Below are 27,454 nucleotides of genomic sequence, written 5' to 3' on the forward strand. Positions count from 1 at the left end.
CTCAGTGTCACTCACGATACAAATATAGTGGGTCCTCAATAAATATGTTTAGTTGAGTGATGTGTATCCAAAAGACTAAAGAGATAAAATAAGGATGGAAGAAATTCACTGTAACAAGTGAGGCAGAAAAATGTAGAAACCACGAACAGAAAGTAGAATTCTACATTGTGTAAAATTCTTCACTGATACCTTCAAGTGGTATATTGGTAAATACTGACTGTATGTAAGAAATGGCTTCTGGATGAATGAATGATGTAGTACAAAGACAGAAACTATTGCCTTCATGGATTGGAAGGTCCTTAGACTTAATTGTTTATGTTCACAAAAGTGATTATGGGATCCATCAGGTAAGGTGAGCCATGTGGAAAACTAAAAATGATAATGTATTAATTCAGCCTGTCCAAACTGCTGCCCACTTACTTACACTTATAAATTCTTATTTATTCAAGACATGAAGGAACCTGTGTAGATTTCATACATTTTATTCCCTGGGTACCATCTGTGACATGATAGCTGTGTATGACATTATAGTAGATCAGGCACTTTATTCCAGGTTCCTCATTGTGTCTAACCTTAATTTCTTAGTATTGTCCATCCCTGGTATTTTTACGGTCTTCCGGGGCATCATCTGTCTCCAGCATCCACAAACCTGCTGACCTTCGCATTGCACATCCACATTTTCTATCTGTTTTTTTTTTTCTGTACCCTTCTATCTTCCTCGTCACTAATGGCAATGCGCTTTTCTCCATTTGCTGCTGGAGGGTATTGAATTAATGATCTATAAACATAATGAAACGGTGAAAGTTTGGCTGATGTTAACATGTTTCATTTTTGAGCAAACTAGCCCAGAAGTATCACTTGGCTATGTGATTCTGTGTTTCTTTTGTTTGTGTGATACAATCAGACAAGCTCAAGTGACAAAGTACATATATCTGCTGGCTGAGGAAGTAGTGCCTCAGTGTGAAAAACAGTACTGCCCACCTTTATTGTTAAACAGCAGCATCTTCCCTTCAGGAGAAAAATAGAGATACAAATAACATTGCTACAGACTAATGCTGCACTTCCTTCAGAGCTCTGTGTGTCCGAGAGTCCCTTGGTGGTTTTTAAAAAATGTTCTTATTCAAAGCAGATCTCGTTATCAAGAAAAATATCCCTGTTTTAGAATTACCCACCATGCACCTTTGGTAGTCTCCCTCATTTCCAATGGGAAAACTCTTTTTACCCACAAGAAAAAGAAAATTTACAAGGCCATAGGAAAAACAAAGGCAGAATAATTTTTAATTTCTTGAACAATTCTAGATAATGTACCTGTCGAGTTATATTTATCCCACTGCCCTTTGGTGGCATTTTCCAGTGTCATCAGATAAGATCAAAAATTGCTTCTATAGTCACCAGCAGAGATAAGAAACTGAGGACATTATTAATTTAAAAACAGAGTACTCTATTGAACACAAACACTCCCTGATTAAAATATTGGGATTTCTCCCCGCTTCTCCAGCCTATTTATTGCTTTAAATGAATCCACATTCCATTTTCTTTATCTATTCCCCTATCCTCCAAAAAGCCATCTGCTATTTCCTTTATGAAAAAAATAAAACCTACAATTAGTGTCTTGTTCATCTTTTCTTTCTAAAAAAACAAAAAGCAATGAAAAAGGAGAGAGAGAACAATTATGCAAATTCTCTGCAATTTAGTTTCAAATACTCTTTGTAGTGTGATGAGCAATTTTCCTTAATACAAACCCAGCTTTTTTGCCAAGACTTACTAATAGATTTTTTTTAAAGAGAACTTTCAATTTTCACATGAAAAGTCATCTAATATAAACTTTTCAAATGTACATAGAGAATGGCATTAACATTATTCTTTGAATTATAGAAGAAAAACAGGCATTTTATATATTTTATCCTTTGGAAAATAATAATCTCACATTGTTTCTTCTTCCTTAGGCATCAGCAATCTTTCCACCTTAGGAAATGCCTATAATGTGTGCTGCACTAAGTCAGAGAAAGCCGTTCTCTTGTTCTCTTTGTCCTTCCCTGAAGTATATTGTCAGGGATGTAGTTTACCTATGAGCACCAATCTATTGTTTGATTCTATTTGGTCCTCAGTAACTAATGTGTAATTTGACTCGATTCATTCCATTATGGCTAATGTGAGGTGTTTGAAGCTGTCTTGCTAACAAGATAAATGTCTACAGTGTAAAGTCCTGATGAAACTTTAGGGGAAAATTTACAATATTTTTGCATCCTCTGAAACAAAACTGAACTAGTAATCAAAGTATGTTGTAAAACTGATCCTGCTGCTGACAAGGCCAATCCCTTGGAAGAATAAAGCGTTGAGACTCAGTTTCCTGTTTGTTTAGCTAAGAAAGTCTATTTCTTTTAACTAATCACATGGTCAAAATTAGGATCAAACAGTGGTTGCAACTGTTGCTTTTGTAATGATTATAAAGACTCACTTTGATTTAAATATGCCGGGGGAATCTCAAAGGTTCCTGCTTTCTACATTACCTTCATATATCTGCTGGCTACATTTCCATACCTACAAGTCACACTTCTAGACTTAATTTCCTACCTAGGGGTCTGGGAACACTGTACAAAACCTAGTAATACTAACACATAGGAAAAAACAGGATCCATCAAGAGAGCAAGAAGCAGTATAAATGTAACTTAGCCATCCAGCATTTCATATCAATTAAATATCTAATTTAATGTATAATTAATTATTATATTTAATCTGAGTAGATATTTTTGCTCAGTTTTTGGTGTGTTGTATATTTGAGACATGTATACATGTATGTAATCTGGTGAAAAAAACCTTCAGGTTTATATTATGAATAAAACCAGTTGATACTACATAAATTAATATAATAATCTTAAATTCAGCTGACCTTCATATTTGTAAAATATTTATAACTGCATGGCTTTATTTCAAATATTTGCTGAGCTACACAGTAAGTGGCACCAAATTGTTTCAACCTTGTAGATCCACACAGGGCCACGTGAATTTTTCCGTGGCTCACCAGGTTCCTGCAGGCAAAAGGGAAGGGTTAGTTGAAGGGCTTACTCCTCTTGGAAGACAGAAGTAAAACAGTGACTTCAGCTGCTGCCACAAAATGTATAACACTAAGCAATTGTTTGGGACAGGATGATCCATGTTCCATCACTGCCTCTGCTTTTCTAGAATGTTTCTCTGCCTGTTGTCCTGATAGTCACATCCACAGTCCTTTCTGAGATGCCACCACAAAGGGTAGAGCAAGATCTGTAACCTCAGTGTTCCTAAGTGAGCCTTGAAACAGTTCCACTGAAATAACTCCTCCCTCCACGAGTGTCTGTTTGTGGCTGCTACCTAGGCATTTGCTGGTGGGTGACATCATTGTTTCTCCGTTTCCTTCTGAGAAATTTGGTCTGACGTACTTGTTCTGTCATGCCGTCATAAACAAAAACATAGCACAACTTTACACTTTAACTTTGGGGTTTGAAGTTTTTTAGAGACACGGAAAATATTGAAGAATAATAACATAAACATTCTGTAAATTTGAATCCAAACAACTAATGACAATTGGTCACGTGTCACATATATGTCTCCTTCATGTGTGTATGTGTATGTATTACACGCATACAAAGAGATGCATACATATATTCTCCCCCCTCTTTCTCAACCCCTATAAAACATTGTAAAGAGTGATCAAGGAATATTTTTGTACATTACAGTATACTAAAGCTGTTCTGAAATATTTAAGGTGAGCATAATATTATGCAATACATAGCCTATATTTTAAACACTTGGTTATCTCAATAATATTCTATGTATTGCATTTTTTTCTAATCTAAGAATGACACAAAGCACAAAAAGTGCCTTCAAATAATTAATGTGAAAGAACTGTCATAAAAAATTAACCAAAGACCTAGCCTTAATCTATTTCTGTAATAAATTTTAGCTTGACCATCTCACCAATTTGTCATATCTCTCATGACATTGATGTATTTATGTATTTGTTTGTTTGTTTGTTTGAGAAAGGATTTCCCTGTGTAGCCCTGGCTGTCCTGAAACTTGAGTTGTAGACCAGGCTGGCCTCAAAATCAGGGATCCACCTGTCTCTGCCTCCTAAATGTTGAAGCATGCACCACCACACCTGACATGATATTGAAGTTTTTAATTATTTCAGGCATGTTTTGTTTCACTGTGTCCTAAAATGTGGATAGTATTAGATCTTAATTTGTTGGATTCTTTATTATTAAATATTACTGGCATGAATATTCTTTTGCTGATATTATGTGGCTTTGTAAAACCACATAAAACTTTTTTTAAAAAAATGTCCATTAAGCCAGGCGGTGGTGGCGCACACCTTTAATCCCAGCACTCGGGAGGCAGAGCCAGGTGGATCTCTGTGAGTTCGAGGCCAGCCTGGGCTACCAAGTGAGTTCCAGGAAAGGCACAAAGCTACACAGAGAAACCCTGTCTCGAAAAACCAAAAAAAAATGTCCATTATAATTTTCACAGAAGTAGAATATTGTTTTATTTACTTTGCTCCATAAAGTCACATATCAAACATTAAAGCAAAAGAATATTCTGTATAGTGATATGTTTCATATTGTAGTGTTGATATTTATAGTAACTTTAAATTAGAGGCTAATTATAGGATATACTATATAATACAATAAGGCTATATTCACATCTCCTTTAATTGAATATCAATATAAAATAAACATGGACTTGGTTTTCATTCCATCAAATGAAGAAATTGATCCAGATAAAATTTTGTTATTTCACTTAGCTCTTAAACTCTATAGGTTTATGAGTGGGACATCTCTTTAATTTTTTTAAAAATGAAATACATTTGAGTAAACATAAAAATGATGGAGCAAAAAGTGTTTTAAAATCCCCATTCTTCTCTATTAATCAACATTGGACATATTGATTGTAATTATTTATTTACAGTTTTAGAATTTATATATGTCATTTACATATGCTAATTCTACATGAATTAAGTTAGGGTCACCTAATTGTTCTTGGGAAGAACTACATTTGTATGGTTATTACTTTCTTGAGATAATATTAAAAATTAAAAGTATCTGGTGTAGTGTTCATTTTTAACATAATTGGCAGAAAATAAAATATTATATTGTTCATGCTATAAAAAATAAAGTGTAGGTTCTGATTTATTAGATAGGTATTCTATAGTGGCATTCACCATGTGGTAAGATCATTTATTGCTTAATTTTATTTAATTATGTCAGTCTAAGAATGAAATAATTTAATAAATATATTTACATTGTTAACTGAGTCTACTGAGTGCTTTCTTTGAGGCTGGGTCTCACTGTACAGCCCTAGCTGGCCTGGAACTCAGTGTGTATAATAGGCTGACCTTAAACTTACAGAGCTTCACCCATCTCTGCTTTCTGAGTGCTAGAATGAAAGGCATAAGCACTCTATCTGGCTCATTGAGTCCATTTTAAAATCCATTATACACCTTTCATCCACTGTAAGTGTTTAAAATACTGAGGAATACTGAGTTGAAATGATTGAATTATGTTTTGTTGTTTTTGTTGTTGTTGTTACAGGAGGCTTTGATCATGGCAAGCATGGATCACCCACACCTAGTTCGCTTACTGGGTGTGTGTCTGAGCCCCACCATCCAGCTGGTTACCCAGCTGATGCCCCATGGCTGCCTGCTGGACTATGTCCATGAACACAAGGATAACATAGGATCACAGCTGCTGCTGAACTGGTGTGTCCAGATTGCTAAGGTCAGTGCTGTCATTTGCTATGAAAATGATATTTGGGAGTTATCTCCTGATGTAGGAAGATCTGACGACTGAAATTATGCCGTGCCTTTTAACCTCTTCATATAAGTAAATTCTATTGCTATGTTAAATGACATATTATTGTAAGTACTTCAACATAGATTGTGGATCGAACTCATAATCTACATATATATATATATATATATATATATATATATATATATATATATATATATATATATTCTTGTGGATTTTTTTTCCAACATACTCAGATGGACTAGATGCCAAAACACATGGCACACTAGTCAGGGCAGTAATTGCTGTTCTAGACTTGTTTGACTTTTTTAAAACTGTAGTCAAGTTAGCAAACAAAATCAAGAAAATAGAGATTCAGTGTCATGATCGTTCTGTCTTATTTTGGTTTTATAAACACAGTCTATAGAACTATGATAGGTTTAGTGGTAAGTACCTCCATAAAACGAGCCGTCTCACCTGCCACTTCACAGCTTTAAACTTTGTTGCTGCTGTCGCTGTATCTGGGAAGCCCACTACTGAGTATAGGCCAAGATTTTTCATAATCCTGAGACCGTCCTCAGAGCTGCTAGGGCTTCTGCTACATTATTGTGGGGTTTTTTTTCCTGGTGCTCTATGAGTTTGTAATTTTATCAGCAGACAATTCCCTGCTCTTTCATGTTAGGTTATAAACCATTGGCGTTAGTGGAAGGGTGATTGTCAAAGAGTATCTGTCAGTGGAGGGGCTGGAGAGACAGCTCAAGAGTTAAGAGCCCTGGGGGCTCTTCTAATGACCTGGGTTCCATTCCCAACATTCACATGGCTGCTGGTGCTTGTAACTCCAGTCCTAGGAGATCTAATGCCCTCTTCTGGCCTGTGCAAGCACTGCATGCATATAGTGAACAAACATACATGCAGGCAAAATACTTGGACACATAAAAATTGATTAAAATTTAAAAAGAAATGAGCCACCACTCCTCACGAGAGTGTGTGTGTGTGTGTGTGTGTGTGTGTGTGTGTGTGTGTGTGTGTGTGTGTGTATGTGTGTATACATATATATTGCCAGTTGTCCCTGGTATCTATCAGTCACTTTTGCATAGATGCAAACAAAATACTTGAAAAAACAACTTGAGAACAGGAAAAGCATATTTTGATTAACAGTTTCAGAGATTATACAGTCCTTGGCTCCACTGATTCTGTGCCAGTTATAAATCAGAACATGAGTGGTGGTAGGAACATATGTTAGAGGAGGCTGTTCGCCTCATGATGGACAGGAAGCAGAAAGCTAGAAAGGCACTGGGGACCAGGTAGAACCTTTAAAAAATTGCACTGAATGATCTACTTCCTCTGAGTAGACCTTACCTCCTTAGGTTTCAACAACTTTCAACATAGTACCACCAGCTGAAGACCAAGTATTCAGCACACAAGCCTGTAAGGGACATTTCATAGTCAAACTAAATTAGCATCTTTCAAGGTGATTCTTAGATTGTAAATTCTTCAGAAGAGCAATAGAAATAAAAGACATTTGATTCCTTTAATAATTAAATTAACTCATGATATGTTTAACTGTTGTAGGTATGGTTTCCATTGCTGTGTAAAACACTATGACTAAAAGAAATTTTGGGAAGCAAGGGTTTATGTCACAACACAGCTTATTCATCCTTCACTGAGGGATGCAAAGACGGTAACCTAGAGGCAGGCAACTGGAGCAGAGGACATAGATGAGTCTACTTTTTTAGTTGCTCCTCCTGGATTGTTCACTTTGCTTTCTTATACAACCCAGGACCACCTATCCATGGGTGACATCACCCGCAGTGGTCTTTGCACCCCCCTCCCCAATCAACCATCAATCAAGAAAATATCACACAGGCTATTCCACCAGCCAGTCTGCTAAGGACATTTTCTCCGTTGAGATTCCCTCTTTCTTCCCAAATGACTCTAGTCAAGTGTTAAATTGACATAAAACGAGCCAAAATGTAACCCAGGCGCTTTAGATTCTGCTTTTGATGACAGATGATTTCAATAATATTTTTTCTGATAATTGATTCCAGCAGGTATGTCTTCCGGGAAAACTTGCATACGTAAGAAGTCTGCATGATTTTTAGACAAGTTTAGTAATTACACAATTGATTTTTGTTTTATTCACCATTCTTTGTTTATCTCATTACTTTTTATGTCCATATCGTGTTCTTAATTAAAGCTAATGGAATCTGATTTTCTATGTTCCATAAAGACTGGTAGTTGAGCTTTTCTTTGTTTTTGTTTGTGGAGTGAGTTGGTGAGAGGGAAAACAGGAAGAAGATATACCTCTCTTGATTTAAAAAAATGATTGGAGCTGGGCAGTGGTGGCACATACCTTTAATTCCAGCACTCGGGAGGCAGAGGCAGAGGCAGGTGGAACTCTGTGAGTTTGAGGCCAGCCTGGTCTACAGAGTGAGTTCCAGGAAAGTCTCCAAAGCTACACAGAGAAACCCTGTCTCAAAAAAACAAAAACAAAAAAACAACAAAAAAAAAAGCAATAAATAAATAAATAATTGTAAGGAAAATAGAGTTCTGGGTGAAAGAATCCATTCCTTCTCTGTACATAGATGTTGTCTTCCTAAGGATTAAATGTATAAAGTAGCAAAGACTTTATTTATTTTAATTCTTTACTCTTTTCCATTTTTCTCCAACACTAACTACATAGAGTGACAAGAGAATGTAACTTCTAATTGATCCAACAATTTGCTTTTATATGAATGAAAGTGAACTTCAAGTCTGGAGGTCTGAGACCAGTTAAATGCACACACTGGTGTTTGATATTTCTGAGATCTTTCTATTTAAGACCAGATACTATGTGCATGTAAGACCACATTCATTGTATATAAACTACCAAATCAGAAAATTGTGCCTTGCTGATCCACTTAATATATTAAATGACAACTAAGGTTATTTAGAAGTTTATGAATGTCACTTGAATTTGAGTGAGTTCTTTCATTGTGTTGTGACAGAGAAACTTATATTTCATAAAGGCAGAATAAAAGACAAAAAGTTAAATCACAATTCATATTATTGGTGTTACAACTAAGCTCTGTATCATGATAGTGAAAATCCACTATTAAAAGTTGAAATTAAAATTTATTTTATAGTCATTTGTGCATAAAAAGAATGACAGCTTATTATTTATTATTTTACTGACATTATTTAAATTAGAATACATATATTCAAGTGAAGTGTCAAATCTTTTAAGAAAATCAAAAGTATGATTGTCGTTCAGCAGGAGAACTTAGGTCAGGGTGCATACCTCCAGGGATGCTTCAGAATCATTACAAACTAGACTGATGGTGAAAACTGATTTTCAAAATATGCATGCCTTCAATTATGTCACAGATACTCACTGCTCAATATGTTTTTACACTGCAGTGATTTTTGGTCTCTGTATATCTCTCAGATTTATATCGCTTAATTAGAGACTTGTGAGTTGACTCTTGGTGGGTAATTATCTGCAGTGTTTGTCTAGTCAGGAACGATTCATGATTTTATTAATTAAAAACCACACATTAAGTATATTTTTCAGGGTTTCCCCTAAAAACAGAACTAATAGGTTAGATATTGATACTGAAAGTTTTAGAAATAATCTATTTGTGGTATTATGGAATGATGAGAACTCTGGAAATGCAGGAGATCCAATTCTACAGCTTTAGTCCCAGTTCAAACATCTGAGACCCATTGTGGACATGCATTCCAACCCAAACCCTGTAAGATCAAAATCACAGGAAAGTCAAAGTTTTGGGTTAAATGCAAGTCTGGGTGCAGGAGAAAACCAATTCTTTAGCTCAAAGGCAATCATGCAAGAGGAGATTGTCCCTTCGCAGAAGTCAGTCTTTTTATTTTATTCACATCTGTAACTGACTAGACCCACCGTTTTCCCCCTTAAATTAGATCAGTCAAAGTGCTTTCCTCAGTCTACCCAATCAAATGTTAATCTCATCCAGAATTGCTAATAGACACATTGGAAATCATTTTTAACCAAATGTCTGAGCACCTCCTAGCTCAGTTATATTGACATATACAGTTTGCTATCATGCGGAAATATGATGGAACATTTCTTCTACTCCACTAAGGAAGGTTGACACAACAGAAAACAAAAAAAAATTGTTTCAAGCATTGAGAAATGAGAGATAACACCTCCCAGTAGTTATGACAGATTTTAAAAGGAAGTACCTTTTATTCTCTCTAATTTACTGCCCCCTATCATCTCCAATAACTTAGACAAACTCTACATGGCTTTAATCTGTTTCCTCTATAGTTCAATGGACAAAATTTTAATGCTATTATGATGGCTAAAAATGTGATATATCAGATATTCATGCTAAGAGAGTTTCCATGCTTAATATATGTTACTATAATATAAAGTAAAACAATGCTATTTAAAATGTAACATCATCAAAACTAACTTAATAATGACCCCTACAGGAATGCAGCACAATGTAGTAGAAACATTATCCACATAAAATAAAAATCTGGGTATGGATCCAAAGTCATATTCATGAATCCTTCAGCAATCATTTCTCCCTTTTCCCTTCACTCTTGTTATGACACTCTTGCTCAGTTCACAGACAGCCATTACTCCCCACATGTGACCTGGTCCTAGAAAATTCACAGTTACCTAAGGGACTCGTGAGGGAGGGAGAGAAAGAAGACAAGGAGAGGAAAAGAGGAGAGCAGAAGGGAAGGGAGAACAGGGAAGAGGAGAGGGGAGGAAAAGGGAGAGGAGAAGGAGGAGAGGAGAGGGGAGAGGAATGGAGGGAGAGAAGGAGGGTGTATCAGTTATTGAGCAAGGCAACTTTCAGAAGAAAGTGATTATTTGGACATACGGTTGCAGAGAGTGAAGAGTTGCTATTGGAAGGGAATAGTGGCAGTGGGATACAGACATGGCAGCAGGAGAAATAGAGAGATCAGATCTTGGACTGCAAGCAGGAAGCAGAGGGACTGGCATGAGTCCTTAAAACTCTGAAATCCCACCTCCGGTAAAATACTTCCTCCAACAATACCACAACTCCTAAGCCTCCCCAAACAGTTCCACCAAGTACTAAATAATCAAATGCCCAAGACTACTGGGGACATCTCATTTAGGCCATTGTGTATGGGGAAGGGGAGTGAAACTTCCCAATTGACTTTGTGTCCTTTCTCTTACAAGCTTCAGAAAAATAGAGCGTTTCTTCACCACGTCTCTATAGACCCAGACTCTTCATTGTCTCTCTCTCTCAAAAGAAAAAAAGTAAAAGAAAGAAAGACCTCATGAATACCTCCCAATAAATAAATGATTGAAACAGAATTTTTGACCCATTTGCACAGGTATGCACACACCCAGAATATTTGTCCCAATTGAATTCAAGTCTGAATGACAATTAAAAACTTAATCCATTTAGCGTGATGCTTAGAGATAAACATGTAGTGAAATAATTGCTGTTAAGTCTAGTAGCATGTTCTTCCTCTCACCTGGCTACCATTCTCAGTACATGATTAGTGAGATCTGTTTTACTCTTTTGGGAGATGGGAAGCATGCAACTGAGTACTTGGGCTTGGGTGTGCACACATATGACACCGATGGGCAGTGACACAGATGTTCAGAGTGAAGTGAGAAGCCAAGGTCTTTTCTATTCACCCCACTCCAGCCTGTTTGGGGACGTGCCACCAGTGACCCTCTTCAGCTCATTGACGTAGTTGAATCCAAACTCTCCCTTTCCCAGGGTAGTATTTTACCACTGCTGCTTAAAGTTAAATTCAGTTTTTCAAACAACAGAACTTAAGTGAGGTTTATCTCCTGAGTGCTGGGAGAAGGGTTTGGTGCCTTCCCCCAGGAACTAACAGTATAGGAATCCTTTCTAGATGTAAAACTCAGACTAGAAACAAGAAAAATTTCCTATCCATCCACAACAGAAAACACAGTGTGCTAACTAAAATGTCATTAAAGCATTTTGCTGGGTGTAGTAAAGAAAAGAAATGCAAGGAAAAGTAAGACTCAAAGAATTATGTCCAGAAAGGACCTTAGTGGAGCCCTTGAGTTTTTGCCCTAGGCACATCAGAACCTATCGAAATATTGGTAGAGAAAACAGTTTTAGAAGGTCATCTACTGAAGAGATCTGCAATTTTCTTAAGATATGTATGTTCTCTATGAAATATTGCTTCAAGAAATTGTCCATTTTGTCTGCCACCATGGAGGATGTTGAGATGCTTCATAGAAGCTGAGGTCTCCTTACCTAGGCTTCTCACAGAGACCAATGGTAAGAACTGTGGCTTCACGTGTTTTGGAGATGGGAGCCCAAGCAGATGACAGAGTCCATTTAAGACTACATTCTTCTTGGTGATGGAACTAGTGATGGAGAATCCACTGCTACCCACACCCCACACATCTTGTTTAGATGATCTGACAGACAATCCCACCCAAGCATAGATTCAGCAACACTATGGGCTCCTTGGATCTTAGGTGAAATAATTGCTACACTACCAGAATTAAATGTGAGGTCTAAAGTATGAGGTCATATGCCTTTTGAGATAATACGTATGATATATATATATATATATATATATATATATATATATATATATATATAAAATGAACTTTTTCATCTATAGAATTTTAAATGAGGCAGATGGCTTCATTCTTGTTTTTCAAATGCTTTTTAAAGCCTCCCCACCACAGGAGCAATATCCCCTCTCAGTCTTTGTATAAGATTGTCTAGTAACATTACAGTCTCCCAAGCTGATGATAAAGCTCCTGGCTGGATTTGAATCATGTTTATCCCCTCCCTGAAACAATCGCTTGCTTTTTATTTATGTGTCGAATTCTCATTGCCTTAAAGGGGGATGATATATGAAGGGCAATAAGGGATGAGAGAGAATCTCAATACTACCAATGAAAATAGAGTTTATGGTGGCAGTTTCTGGAGCACGGGTCCCAGAACTGCACTGGAGGCTTAATTATTTCCTGAGGTTTGCATGAAATATGAAGTTCTCTCACTTAGAGAAGTCATTTAGGCCTTTTCCATATCTAGCCTATAGGATGGCAAGCTTCCCCTTTGCTTTGCCTGTGGCATTATTGGGCCTGCTGAGTGAATCTAATTCAGTTTCTAAGTTCCTCCTTCCTGTAAACAGCAAAGGTTTTCATTTAGTCACTATACACATCCAGAAACTTCCTTTCTCTGAAGTTATTATGCTTTAGCTAGTAGTTTTAATGTACTTTCTTTTTTCTTCTTCTTTGTTTATATATAGAGAGAGAAAGTGAAAGCTACCCTATCCAAATGGATTAAATTACACTTCATGTGTGTAAAGTGTTCACAATTACATCTATTAGTCATGATTATGTGAGGCTCCGTATCTTGGCAGATTTGAGGAACACTGTGATTTTCTCAAATGCAGAATCAAAGTAGCAGGGCTGGCATATTCAGTTTACTGCCCCCCTGGGGTTTTTGTTTGCAGTGTTGAAGAGGTAGATGGGTGTTGCAGCATTGCTCTCTTGGTAAGTTGTGAAATATATTCATGTTCATTCAGATGTATGTATGCAGTGCTGCTTTCCCAAGATGCTTACAGTAATTTGGAGAGACAAGACTAGCATTTTCCACAGATAAGAGAGACAAAGGATAAAACACAGTGATTTTTCTAGACACCAAAACTTACAGAGGGACTAGAGGCGAATCGCAGCTCTTCTTCTTTGCATACTTGACCTTGGCTAGGTCTCTCCTGAATCAGCTCTTCTGTGAAGTTTAAGTGAATATTTTCTTTTCAATTTTGAAATAATTATAGATTAACAGGAAGTAACAAAAAATAAAGTTCTGTTTGTTTTTCAGTCGGTTCCTTGATGAATTATAGAATATTTTTATGAATAGAAAAAGTGTACCGATGAGAGCTTACTCAGATCTCATTAGTTTGCTTGAATTGTTGGGTGCAGATGTAGCTTTGTGAAGATTGATCATGTGTACATTCATAAAACCATCACTCTACTCAGCAAACAAAGCTATATTGTAACCTCATGTCATTCTGGCATCTTTTAAATTTTTCTTTCCTTATTTGTTTGGAGACATGGTCTCATTGTATAGTTCAGGCTGGCTTTGACCTTATGTCAATTCTCTGGCCTCAGCCCTCTCATTGCTTAGATTTCAGGCATGCCTCAATGTATCTCCCACTTCCTTATATTTAATGGCATCCAAGTCTTGTCACGATCAACATTTGAGAAATATACCTTTAAAAATTATCTTCAGAACTTGGGCTTTGTATATTTACATGACATAGGACACTCTGGACTCTAAATTTCACTGTAGTATTAGGAATTTGGCTGTGTTTCTTCACAAGATATCCTCTATCAATTGACACAAAAATGTTACAGAATGGTGCCTGTGAAGAAGAATCTGGATATGTATCATCATGTGACTTAAGAGGAATGCAGCAGTCCATCTAGTTATAATAAATGGACTCTTACATATGTGTAGCGGGGACATCTGCATTCTTTCTGTACCCTCTAATGACCATAAGGATATGGCTTAGCAGACCCCTGCCTGCAAAAGGCTAGCTCAGTGATGCCCAAAGGGCAAGGAAGGAAATTGGAGTAATAACAGTGATGGTCTGATAGTGAGAACAATTAAGTATCAATGCCAGGCTTCTTCTTTTGGGTGGAAGCTCAGAAATTTAGACTAATTCCATTCAATCTCATGTGACCAAGTTTATTTTTTAGAATATGTATGTGCATGCATGCATATATACATACCTATGAAAATACATACACACACACACACACACACACACACACACACATACCTGTGTGCTATATTATAAAGCTTAAATGTTAATATATGCCGGAGAAATTTATATTTTGAATATAGGCTAGTTATATGCACTCAAAATTCCACAACATCCGATTAAACTCCTTGATGTTAAAAGGAGTATAGGATATTAAGAACGTGGTTATCATCATGGTGGGAAGTCAGAGGCTGTACAATGTTTGTACAAAATTTCACTTTTCCATCATCTAAATATGATGGATTACAAAGAGCTTGTTGGCAACAGTTCATTACTTTTCATCAGGCTAAGGTGAGAGATGAGCAGGATATGTGTGTAGTAGAAAGGAAGGGTGAGCTGAGCGATTATGAGCACAGGAAGAAGTGCTGCTGTGGGTCAAGGATTTTATCCTTCATTAAGGAACCTTTGCCTAAGCTCAGTGTATACTCATCCCAAAGTGGAAAAAAAAAGGATGAGCTTAATGGCAGTCATCTATCAGCCCGCCACATTTCAAGCTTCAAGATCCTGCTATTCCCCATGCTCCACGCCTTGACAAGGCTAATTGTATAATTACTATACTACATCACCCACTCCTGGTGCCTATGCACTGGCAAGGCCTAGATCCGGGAACTATGACGATGATTGCCCCAAGCAAGCACATTAGCACAGGACAGTTTACTAATGGGACCACTCTGTTGAAAACTGCAGTCTTTGGGAGCCAAAGATTTTTTGACGAACTCCTCCGTAGTTTAAATGCCAGACGGGGTTAAGTTCTCAAATTAGAATTATTTTGAATTTGAAATAAAAAGATGTTCCCTCCCCTATATTTCTTTATCCTATTGGGTATGTTTTGACATTTACCAACATTTTCTACTAAAAGTGAATTAGACCTTATTCTCCGAGAACCCATTAAATGCTAAGTGAAAGAATATTTTTAAGTCAGTTATTCTACACAAGTCTCAGAATTTCCATTAAAAATCTAACACATATGTGTGGAGCTTCTTCTGTGATATCAGTACTTTCTTACTCTGGGAACTTCTGAAAGGAAAGGCAATACTCTATGACACTTCAATTACATGTATGCTTGTTATGGGATCCCCTCTGTTTCCCTATACTGAACATATGTGCTGAATCTAGCTACTTACATTCTACTTGGATGTCCATGTCTTTAAAGGATGAGTGCGTCAATTTAGAACCTTTCCTGAACAACTACTTTGTTTCTTCTATAAACTAGAAGAATTCAGGGGTAATGTTGAATGTGAACAATTTCTAAATCAAAAGTGGACAACTGAAGATTCTTTGGAGAAAATTTCAATCCAGTCCCGAGGATGAGGTCCTCCTTGTCCCTGATGCATAGGCAGCCTTGACCAATACTGATCAGGGCTTTTAAGAAGCAGTTAGTCTTGTGGTAATCTGGTTTTAATAGATCCACAATAACACGGGCTTTCACTAGCAATAAGAGAAAGTAGTTACCCTCATTTCTATGTAACCTAGTATGGTTTGTAAAGCAGGAATAATCATGTCTGAATAAAGCTAGCTGATATTTGGTTTGAAGTTAGGTGTGACATTTCACCCATAGAGTACCCACTTATAATTCTCAACACAAAGTGACATATAGCCTAACAGAGTACTTCATATAGTCTGTCAGTCAATAATTTCACTTGTTATTGTTACTATCACTCTTACCTTTGTTGTTATTCTTCACACTATGTAGGAAAACACTGTGACTTTAGAAACCCATGTCCAGTGTCACACAACTATTGAGCATGGGGCTGTGTGATTTTGCCACAGAGACTTTCTCAGCATCATCTGACTTGGGTGCAGGAAATAATACTTACTTATTAGCATCATCAGTAAAACTGGAAATATAAGCATCTACATACATCAGTTATTTTTCACTAAAGGCATGTAGAAAATGAGGAAGAACACAGCTTATACTTATCAATGAAAAGGCTTGGAAACTTCTAGAACCACTTTCTTCCTTGCACCTGCCTTTGCTTTTGTTTTCCTGGGCAAAACCTCTGTAGAACATTCCTAAGTAAGGGGACACTTTGCTACCAAACTTGAAAATACACTATTATAATCCACAATGCTTGGGAACTCTCATCCTATGAAATGAGGCTTATATCTGGGTGGATTCTTAGAGGACAGAAGTTTCTGCACACTTATTCTCCTGTTACAGGTACCCATGATCTTATTTACAGGTGCCCTGAGGCATCTGGTCACAAATACCTCACATTTCCATCAATCATTCAGGTGGAAGTCATAGAAAACCCCTCTTTTTTTCTTAACTTAAATTCCCTGGAAGACCGCCTTAGAAAAACATTATTGGAAACTTGTTCTAAATAAGATTCAAGATATTACAGTAGCATCTGCTAGAATCTGTCAACATTTCCATTATAAGCCCATATTTCCCAGGTTTATTACTTGGCTGTAAATTTTTTGCTGTGGACTATGATACAAAAACCCAGAAGTTCAGCCCAGAGCAATTTTTATTATTGTTGCTCAAATATTGAGATTTTTTTCCAACTTAAGATTACTTTTTAATACCATGTAAGGCAAGTACTTTGGGGGACATCCGTGCATTCCATGTCCTTTATAAGATGCAATATTAAAACAATGTATTCCTCTCAAGAAACAAAGAAAGAGATAACTGGAATATCAAGGCCTGAAGGGGAAATTGTGGGTATCCATGTGGATTTATTCCATATGATTTGGGATCTAATTTGGTATTTAGATTGAGATTTTTAATATTCCTAAAATAAGCTTTTGAGAAATTGGCACCGTATAGATTAAAAAGAAGCTGGATTGTAGATAAGGGAGAGTTATAACAACAACTGAAAATGCAACTCAGTGAAGAATGTTCTCCAGTCAACTGATGCTGCTGTCATCAAAGATGGAGCCCTGGATTGCTTGTTTGTTTCTTGTTTGTTTTGGTGATTTGTTTTCTCCAGCTGGTGAGTGTAGTAGGAGAACCTGACACACAGTTTATAAATCAAGGAAACACTTGGACTATTATTATCAGGGATTTTTATCAGTAAACCAACCCTCAATGTAATAATTGAATTTCTTGTCAACAGAAATTGCTATATTGGTAGCTCTAAATTTTCCTATTCTCAAAGCACGTATAACATGAGCAGGAAATGTATATTGCCTTATTCTGCCAGCTTACTTTCTCACTACTCTGAATAAGAGATGTTTATCAAGAGAATACTACATGGGGTATACTTTTCCCTGTTGAGATTATGTGATTCTAGAAATATTTACCCAATGTCAGATACAGTGGATAAATTTGACTAAACTCTGGACTTTAGCACTAAAAGGAGATCACTCTTGAGGGAGTTCTTGTCATTAGTAATGTATTCTTGCATATATAAAAGGGAATATATATTTTAAATATTGCGGGAGATTTGGAGGAACCTGGCAGAAGAAATGTTACTACCTTGTCCAAACGTGGTAGAAACTGTCACGTCATATTCCCAATTCTACAATGTGGCTGGAATAAAACACAGAAGATCTGGTCATCCTTTGCCTTGATTCCGATCTTTCCCAATGTATAAATGAAGTAGATAATAGAGAGATATATAAGAGAGAGATGGGTAGGAAATCTATAAGGTTTTCTATACAGGTCCTAAGGAAGTGAACTGATATCTGTTTCATCGTCAAGTCTTAATGCCAAGTTCAGGTTCTTTGTAATTGGAAATTATGGGAGCAGATTAGAGTCATTACTCATCAATGATGCTCCAGGATACAAGTAAAATTCAGAAGACAATTGTTCATGAGATGTGGAAATTTTAATGCTTTTACTGTTTCTTTTTCTAACCATAATATAGAACATAGAGCACATAATATGGAATATTTCACGGCAGAAAGAACACCTAGTAGCCTATTTGATAGCTCTTATGAGATATAAACAGTGGTATTAATGATATTATTGGCTATGGGCACTGTGCTTAGGAGCAAACAGGTTGTGTTGGCTAGCTTTATGTCAACTTGACTGAAGCTAAAGAAATATTTGGGAAGAGAAAAATCTTAATTGAGAAAATGTCTGCATAAGGTTGGCCCTGTAGGACTCTCATGCATTTTCTTGATTGATGATTAATGTGGGTATGCCTACCCCCTAAGCAGGTGGTCCTGGGTGCTATAAGAAAGCAGGTGGGGCAAGCTATGAGCATGACCTTCCAGAGCCTGTACATCAGCTCTTCTCTCCAGGTTCCTGCCCTGAATTTCCTCCGATGGACAGTGATGTGGAACTCTAAGATGAAATACACCTCTTTCTCTAGAAGTTCCATATATATATAAAGACATATATGTATCTCCCTTTTCATCTCTCTCTCCATCTGTCCTTTTCTCTCTATCTCTGTCTTTGTCTCTGTGTGTTTCTCTGAGTCTCTCTCTCCCTATCTCTTTCTCCCTCTCCCTCTCCCTCTCCCTCTCCCTCTCCCTCTCCCTCTCCCTCTCCCTCTCCCTCTGCATTTTTCTCTCCCTCTTCTCCTCGCTCTATCCATCCATTCTTATTTCAATGCACTACATTACACCTCATTGCTGGTTTTCTGACCTTGGAACATTAAGAAGTATAGCGATCTAAATTTGCACTGAGTATGACACAGACACCAAAAGAACCCTAACAATTCATCTTAGTCAATTACACTGAACTCAGTAGATGCACAGAAAAGAGGGTTTGAAATTTGCTTGCATTTATATCAGAAGCCAAGAAGAGCACCCTTCCTTACACTCTACAGTCACCATCAAGAGCCAGGGGGAAAGAGCAGGAGTTTCTCTGGACTGTTTTAGAGGAAGATTGTCCACAGAAGCCACCTAGCAGTGCCTTGCTCTGATGCTCCAGCAGTCAGCACCGAGGAAGCCGTTCCAGAAACCTGCAGGCCATGAGCTATGTTTGTCTTTTTGCCTGAGGCATTTGCCAATTATGTGTGCTATAAATGTACGCAGATCTCCCTTCCATAGGCAAAAGCCAAAGACTTGAGGGATGCTTTCCTATGCTCCTGTTTATTAAAGAGAACGAAGAATTCTATGTGGAATGAAAGCAATATTCTAAGCAGAATCCAAGAAAAATCAAAAGTATAGAAGTAATAGGATCACCAGTTTTTAAAAAATGTGCTTCTTCTACAAAGCATTATATATTTGGGGGTTATTTTCTAATTACACTTTGTAAAACCCAGGCTCTTCATTTGTAAAATGGTGATGATGCTACCTATTACCTGGTGCAGTTGTAGATGTTAATGTACGTGTGTTAGTTAATGAGTGTAAAGTAATTGACTGAGGCATAGTGGGTGTTTAATGATTTCTTTTACATAGTGAAAAATTAATTCATGAGCACCACAATGGGAACATTGATGAAAATGAACAAACTGGCAGAGAAAAGAAAGAAAGACAGAGCATGCACGAGAGGAAGCCATAGCAACTACAAGCATTTGCCTTGTGACCCCCCTGACATGAAGAACTTACAAAGAGCATCTGTGTACTGTCATGAAGTCAGAATTCAGACAACCTGTTAGAGACTTCTTCCCAAAGAAGGGACTCTGATATCCATTTATCCGAAACAAAGGGATAGAGAGACACTATAAAAACTGACTAGAACATTGAGTGACAGATTATTTGTTGGATTAATGAGAAAATCAGTTAAACCAAGCTAATTGAGTCACAGGTCATCATAAACAAATGCTATGAAAATACTAGGCTACTATGTTTAGGACCAGATCTTCAAAGTTCTGAGTAAGAAATGTAAATAGTCTATGGAGACAAAAAGATATTGAAATTTCTTCTTATTTTGAAAAGAGAGAAAGATTTAGATGCAAATAATTCATTTTTTAAACTTAGGAACAATTCAATTGATATATTTATTCCATGGCCTATCAAAGCTTTAGTGTCATAGTAAGAAGGTAGCATACATCTTGTGGGAGACATATATGCCTGAAATTTTTTCATACTTTATCCAAGAGGTTTTTAAGAAACAGAAATTCCTCATTGTGCACTATCCCTCCCCTACCATGGACAAGTGATAATGATCTCTGGCACATAATCAGAAGAAAAAAAAAACAGAAAAAATTGACTTCTATATCCCTCTGAAAATACAGCTATCTCATTATATATAAATTTAAAGAATAATTAGAATAAATGGGTTACTTAGTTTTTCAATTTTTAATTTTTCCATTGACTGTATTCAGGATTTAAATTCACCTTAAATGCTATCAGCATCTATGAGACCCCTACTGTATCTGACATCTGCCTGTGCCTGGAACATTTCATGTGATTTAAACTACCTCTTTAAATAAGTTCCTCTTCTCCACCAGACTATGATTCTTTTTAAAAAAATATTTCTTTTGATTTTTTTTAAGATCATAATATAATTACATCATTTCCCCCCTCCCTTTCCCCCTTCCAAATCCTCCTTGATCTCTTTCAGTTCATGGCTTCTTGCCATCACTGATTGTTGTTACATACAAATATGTATATATATATATATATATATATATATATATATATATATATTCCTAAATATATAAATATAACCTGCTCATTCTGTATAATGTTACTTGTATGTAGACTATATGACTTTTTTGTTGTTGTTTTTTCAAGATGGGTTTCTCTATGTAGCTTTGTGCCTTTCCTGGAACTCACTCTGTAGCCCAGGTGGGCCTTGAACTCACAGAGATACACCTGCTTCTGCCTCCCGAGTGCTGGGATTAAAGGCATGCGCCACTACCACCCGGTGACTATATGACTCTGAAAAGCTAGACACCATATATTTGTTATGTGTGCATTTTCATCAGGCAACACAATGTGTACTAGAGAATGAAATCAGTACACAGTGATTATGTAATGCACATATAAGGCCACTTATGAGTGCATAATGAGTGTATTGTGGTGTAAATGGGACAGCACTTATGCCTATAGACTCATCCTAATGATAGTGAAGGAAAAAAACTGATGATGAGCAAATGAGCTTGAATTGTTACAAAAGGAAACACATTTTATTTGGGAAATATCGCTAATAGGTATCAGATAAGAACTTAATAGGGACTTTTCATGACTGGCTGGTATATCAAGATGATCACTAAAAAAAACAGGCTATAGAAACAAGGACAAATGTGAAAACTGCTAAAAAAAATCAAAAGTAAAATTATCACAAAGAATAAAATATGAACTGAATTGAAGCTGTAATAAATCCAAAGAACTGTACAAGGAACTTTAAACATCTTCAGCATAAGGAAGAATAAATCCACTATTCTGAGCATTAAGACTTAACAACACTTTTATAGTAAGGATGATCACCACCCCTCACATCTATCTTCTCCTGTTTTTCCTCTTTTTTCTTTTCCACTTCCAATGTACATATATTTGTTTGTGTGGAAGCTGGAGAGTCCAGCACTGTTGGCGAGGATCCACTGAGCTCCTCCTTGCTTCAGCATGCCAAAGCAGAGGGCATGGCACAGTGAGGAAGGAGCATTGTACAAACCCAGATCTCCTTTACGAAGGCCACCAGTCTCCTCCAAGGGCCATATTCACAGCCTCATCCAGCCCTCATTTCCTCCCAAAGACACTGCCTCCAAATGCCAACATAGATTCAGGAACGCATAAGCGTTAGGGGGACAAATTCAAATCATAGCATGCAAGTGACTGTTCTAGAGAATGAGATTTTCTTCTCTAGGATTTCGTTCACTGATTTAATTCTCGGAACCACCACCTGTATGATCCACGAGGCCAGTTCATCTCTGGGGTCTTGCTGTCACCTCGTCATAATCATACCATGAAAGCAGTGGCCTTTCTTTATTCCACCTGTTCACTTTCTCCTCCCATCTTGTCTAAGATATTTCATCTGTATCCTGAATTTTCTCCTCTCTTTGACACATGGAGTTTAAAGTTAAAGGTACAAAGATTTATGTTGATAGATGGCAGCATCCACATCTCCCTTAAGAAGAGGCATCTGCACAGATGAAAGGTGGAAGGAGGCACACTAAACATGGTGCCAAGGCTCCATACAAGTGAGGACATAAAGACTTGGTCTTAGGCTCTATTCAGTTATTATTCCAACACAAAAGGAACATGCGCTGTGCCACCAGAACTCCATTCATAATGCCTGAATTTTTATGGAACTCAGGGGAGATAGATAGATAGATAGATAGATAGATAGATAGATAGATAGATAGATAGATTGATATGTAAATGGTCATTAAAATAACTATAGAAAAAGAAAATTGGGGAAATTTACACAAAAATTGTCTTTGTATTATAATCCATTACATGTTGATAAAATAGGAAATGGACAATCGTCTTGGCTTTTCTTCTTCCATTAGTTTAATTTTGGCCTGCACCTCAATTCATCCCCTATTTCTCTAGGTAGAGGAATGAAACTTAAAATCCACTGATGTGCTTTTAATGTTGAGCTAGACTTTAATCTTACATTTGGAAGCTATATTTATCTTAATATCACAGGAATGTACTTAAGGGCAACACACATTCTTTGGCCAATTTCTCTTTTTCTTCTGGGTAGAAATTATAGCAGCGTTAAAGCATGCGGGGCTCTAATGCTTTCCTTGTGATGGAAAGTGTTTTTACAACTTAGAAGACTACTCTAGGAAAGTGGACAATTTAACATTTCATACTTCTGATAAACCCTTTCCAAATTCTCTTGTTCTTTGTGTTATTGCTTTCATTGCCAAACTACATGATTCTAAGACACGTTCCCTCTTAAATCTATTTTAAAAGATTCATTTCTTGACTTTGGGGAGAGGTAATTTCAAGCAAGTAAAGAAATTTGTAAGTTAATCTAAGTAACCTCAGAGATATGGCATATCTTACTCTGTGGTTTAACAACATCATCAGAAGCCTTGTGGTAAATTGAACAACATCCTTTACCATTGAGGAACTCCAAAAATGCTGAATCTTTAAGAATATCTAGCTCAGGTTACACAGTTGGATGTAGACCATTGGAAGATTCAGTGGCTCATTTATTTTATCTTACACTAATTTCAAGAGAAATTAAAAAAAAAAAAAACTAAGCAAATTTGGTATGTACCTGTAATCCTGATGCTGAAGATGCTGAGGCAAGAAAATCACTAGTTCAAGGTAAGGTTTAGCTATACAGAGAGGTCCTGTCTCAAACCAACAAACTCAAGAACTGAGAATACAGCATGGTAGTAGAGCTCTTGAATTCTAGCACATACTTAGCATAGACAGGTCCTAGGTCCTATCACCAGCCTCTTACACACATAAATAATAATGTTTGTGATGTTTTATGATACTGTTATACAGTATCTCATGTTAAAAATTATTTTTGCTGCCACCAAGTAATGGCTAATACCCTTTTGTCCAAACTTAGAATATTCTTAACAGAGTTTTCTCTGCTTTCCCTTGTTGAGTGAGCAGAATAGTGGAAAGTAATGTGATGTCACAACATAAGCTGGAGAACCTCAGTACATTCACAGGCTTGTCAGAAACGCAAGAGAGCCCCCAAGAACTCATAGAGAGGTACAGACCCAAGGCACACTATGAGGACAGGTGCCCAGGGCTGTGGGATATTTTTTTGTATGCTGTGAATGTATGTTGTTCCCATTGGTTAGTAAAGAAAGCCATTTTGCCAATGGTGAGGCAGAATAAGGTTAGGTGGTACATTCAAACTGAAGATGAAGATGAAGAAGGGTAGGAGTCAGGCACAAGCTTTGAGCCACCACCAGGAGAACCAAGATGTGAGAGAACAGGTAATGCCATGACACCACATGGCGAAACATAGATTAATAGAAATGGGTTGAATTAAGTTATAAGAGCTAGTTAATAATGAGCCTGAGCCATAGGCCATATAGTTTGTAATTAATATAAGCCTCTGTATGTTTACTTGGGACTGAGTGGCCACTGGACCAGGCGGGACAAAGGAAAACTTCCAGCTACAGCCCAGGCTGTTTGGTTCCGCACCTTCACTCCCATGTTTGGTGGTTTGACTCTTCCTTGCCTTATCTCTCTCCTGCTTCCCTCTTAATTTCAGTAACTGTAAAATCCTTTTCATTGGTTCTGTCTTCTCTTGCTTTCCTTCTGGAGTCTCACATGGCTTTTGTTACTCCTTCCCATATGTCCCATGGCCAAGAAATATTCTCAGCCCTCCCTAGACTCCAGGGTGCAGAGAGTTCTGGGGCTTCTCCCAGGGTTTATCTTCTTGGAGTTATGCATGTCCTCTGAGAACCTGGGAAGCTGCCTCTTCCCCAAGAGCTGGAATATGGAATGCCTGCTGCTATGCAAGGCCATACCACCTTTCAAAATTTAGAGTGTGTTTGTTTCCATGCACAGTGGCCTCCATTCATGTTTGGACAAAATTATACTAAACTTGATTTTCTTCTTGATGTGGACCTGGAAATGATTAAAATGGGAGATGAATACTAATTTTATCACCAGGTTGACTGGATTGGCTCCTAGGAATTTGCTAGCAACTGGAAATGTTTTGAGATTTGAAATGTAGCTTTTATTAGTTACTTTTCTTTTGCCTCTGACTAAATACCAGACAAGAAGCCACTGAAATATTAAGTGTAGTCTGGACCGCAGCGTGTGCTTTCTACTCACTGTCCCAATATAATCTTGGTGTTCCTTAAAGAGAAAAAAAATGAGGGATGTGCATCTTCAGAAACTTATGCAGACCTTCACAGATCCATAAATGCTCATGAATTCGTGTGTTATCATAACAACCTTCCACATTGCTTCTACCTTGGGCCCAAAGAGGGAGGCTTCTTCAAGGGTTTAACTACCAGGGTTTTCTTTTCCTATCTAAGAACCTCTCTCTGCCTCAAGATCTACCATGATGGATGTATGCTGCCCCAAAAAAGAGTATTTAGTCTCCTGGTCTCATGAATAAATATGCCAGTCTTTGCTAGTTTATTTTTTCACTTTATCTGGAATAATTCTCAAAACATCCTTATATTTTAGCAGTCCGTTTTACAGACTGGAAAGTAAAGCATGAATAGGTTGTTTGTTTTGTTGTTTTGTTTTTACTGTTATTGGTTATTTGGCAATGAAATCAGTAGCTTATATTTCTTTTTTTCCAAGCCCAGAGTGTATTTAAATATGCAGCTGAGGACACTAATTTTGTATTTGTAAAGAGATTAAAGCTTAAGAGTGAGGGAGGAGAATGGGACGCTGGTAGGAGTCCACTTTATATAGTTCTAAGAATGCCTCACCTGTCAGGATCAAACATATTTTACCATGAGCAAAGTATTTAATAATACGGTTATATTCTCAGAATAAGTAATTTCTTTTTTTCCGTCACTGCTCTTATTAAGCCGCAAAGGGCGCCGTACACTATAGGTTTACAAAAGAAGCACTTAAAAGAACAAATGTGTCAAATTTTCCTTGCTGGAAGCAAAGGCTCCAGCACAATAAACTCGAGAACTGTTCGGTAACACATGGCCTCTCAAAGAAGAGAGCCCAGTGAGAAGGTGTGTTTTCTGGAGCATGCTTAGATATGGTGTAAATTTCCCTGGTGATGGTAACAATAGAAAGACCAAGGTTAGTCTGTGAAATGCAATGTGAGTGAAAACCAGGCAGTTCCAAGTGGCTGCTGGCACAGTTTGAGGTGTCCTGCCAGCATTCAAACCCACAGGGTCATTTGGCAGTCAGGTGTCATTAGTCAACCCTCTCCCACTCTCCCTCTGCCCATCTGTTTTCGTCTAGCCCTATTTGTGTAAATTACCTCTCAGTATGCAGCAGGGCTCGGGCTCCTCATGTATTTTCCTCCTACTCCTTTGTCCTTTTCATCCCCGACTGCTCATTTAGACTTATACCAATCATTTGACCCAAAATTTAACATGAGAGGCAAGATAATGGCAGCAATTAATATTACTACCATTACAAAGCATCCCTTATGACTGTGGTAAAGAGACCACTAAGGATTGTATAATAAATGTCAAAGATATGGCTTGCCAGTGGCCATTCCAGACCATGATGATTATCATCAGAGGCCAAAATGTAATGATGCCCTTTAAGAGGATGTCAAGCTTACGTAATTTTGTGCGGCTTGCCTGCAAAGTTAATAGTCAAAGGAGATGTCTAAAGAAAATGCTGTTGCTAGTGTAAAAATAGTGATGCTTTTTGGAGAGGAGAAAGACAAAAATCTATTGTGTATGTCCAATTAATTACTAGCATATGGAATGCCCCCATCTCTATTATTTCTTGGAATTAAATCAAATTGCAAACATATCTGTGAATCTGTCACAGTGCTACAAGGAAAAACACAAGGCCCACCATTCATTACCCAACCCATACAAGTATTGCATTGCAAAAAATGGGGGAGGAGCAAATATAATTGCTTATATGAAAGTCACTGATAGCAAATAGTTCCTATTCTGAGATGTATTTAATATTTAAAGATGATTTGCAAAGGGGCATGTTGCTGGAGTTTTCCTGCCTGGCCCACGGTCAGGGCAAATCTCTCTCTCAGGCTGGAGAATTTCTCTCCAGCTCCCGCCACCAAGTCCCGCCAGTCCCAGAGCCCACTTATAAAATAAACACACAGACTCTTACATTATTTAAACTGCTTGGCCATTAGCTCAGGCCTGTTATTGTCTAGCTCTTACTCTTATATTTAGCCCATTTCTATTAATCTTTACTTTGCCACATGGCTCATGGCTTACTGGTACCTTACATCTTCCTTGTCCTCATGACGGCTGGCAGTGTCTCTCTCTCAGCCTTCCACTTCCCAGAATTCTTTTCCTTGTCCCGCCTATACTTCCTGCCTAGCCAATGGCCAATCAGTGATTTATTTACTGACCAATCAGCAACACACTTGACATACAGACCATCCCACAGCACTTCCCCTTTTCTTTTCTTAAAAAGGAAGGTTTTAACTTTAACATAGTAAAATTACATATAACAAAACAATTATCAAGCAAGAATTATAGTTACAATATTAAAGAAGAGATCCTATCTATCTTCTATTTGTA

At 37.3% G+C, this 27,454-nt stretch overlaps 1 protein-coding gene across 1 annotated transcript in view; it reads left to right on the forward strand.

Moving 5' to 3' along the window:
- Positions 1 to 27,454, forward strand: part of Erbb4 (erb-b2 receptor tyrosine kinase 4) — a 708,187-nt gene that overhangs the window by 522,695 nt on the left and 158,038 nt on the right. Inside the window, exon 20 of the mRNA XM_059278119.1 lies at positions 5,565 to 5,750. Coding sequence (XP_059134102.1) covers positions 5,565 to 5,750 — 186 coding nt within the window. The remainder of the gene's footprint in view (positions 1 to 5,564; positions 5,751 to 27,454) is intronic.

The sequence above is a fragment of the Peromyscus eremicus genome, chromosome 13 (assembly GCF_949786415.1).
Source record: "Peromyscus eremicus chromosome 13, PerEre_H2_v1, whole genome shotgun sequence".
NCBI classification, from domain to species: domain Eukaryota; kingdom Metazoa; phylum Chordata; class Mammalia; order Rodentia; family Cricetidae; genus Peromyscus; species Peromyscus eremicus.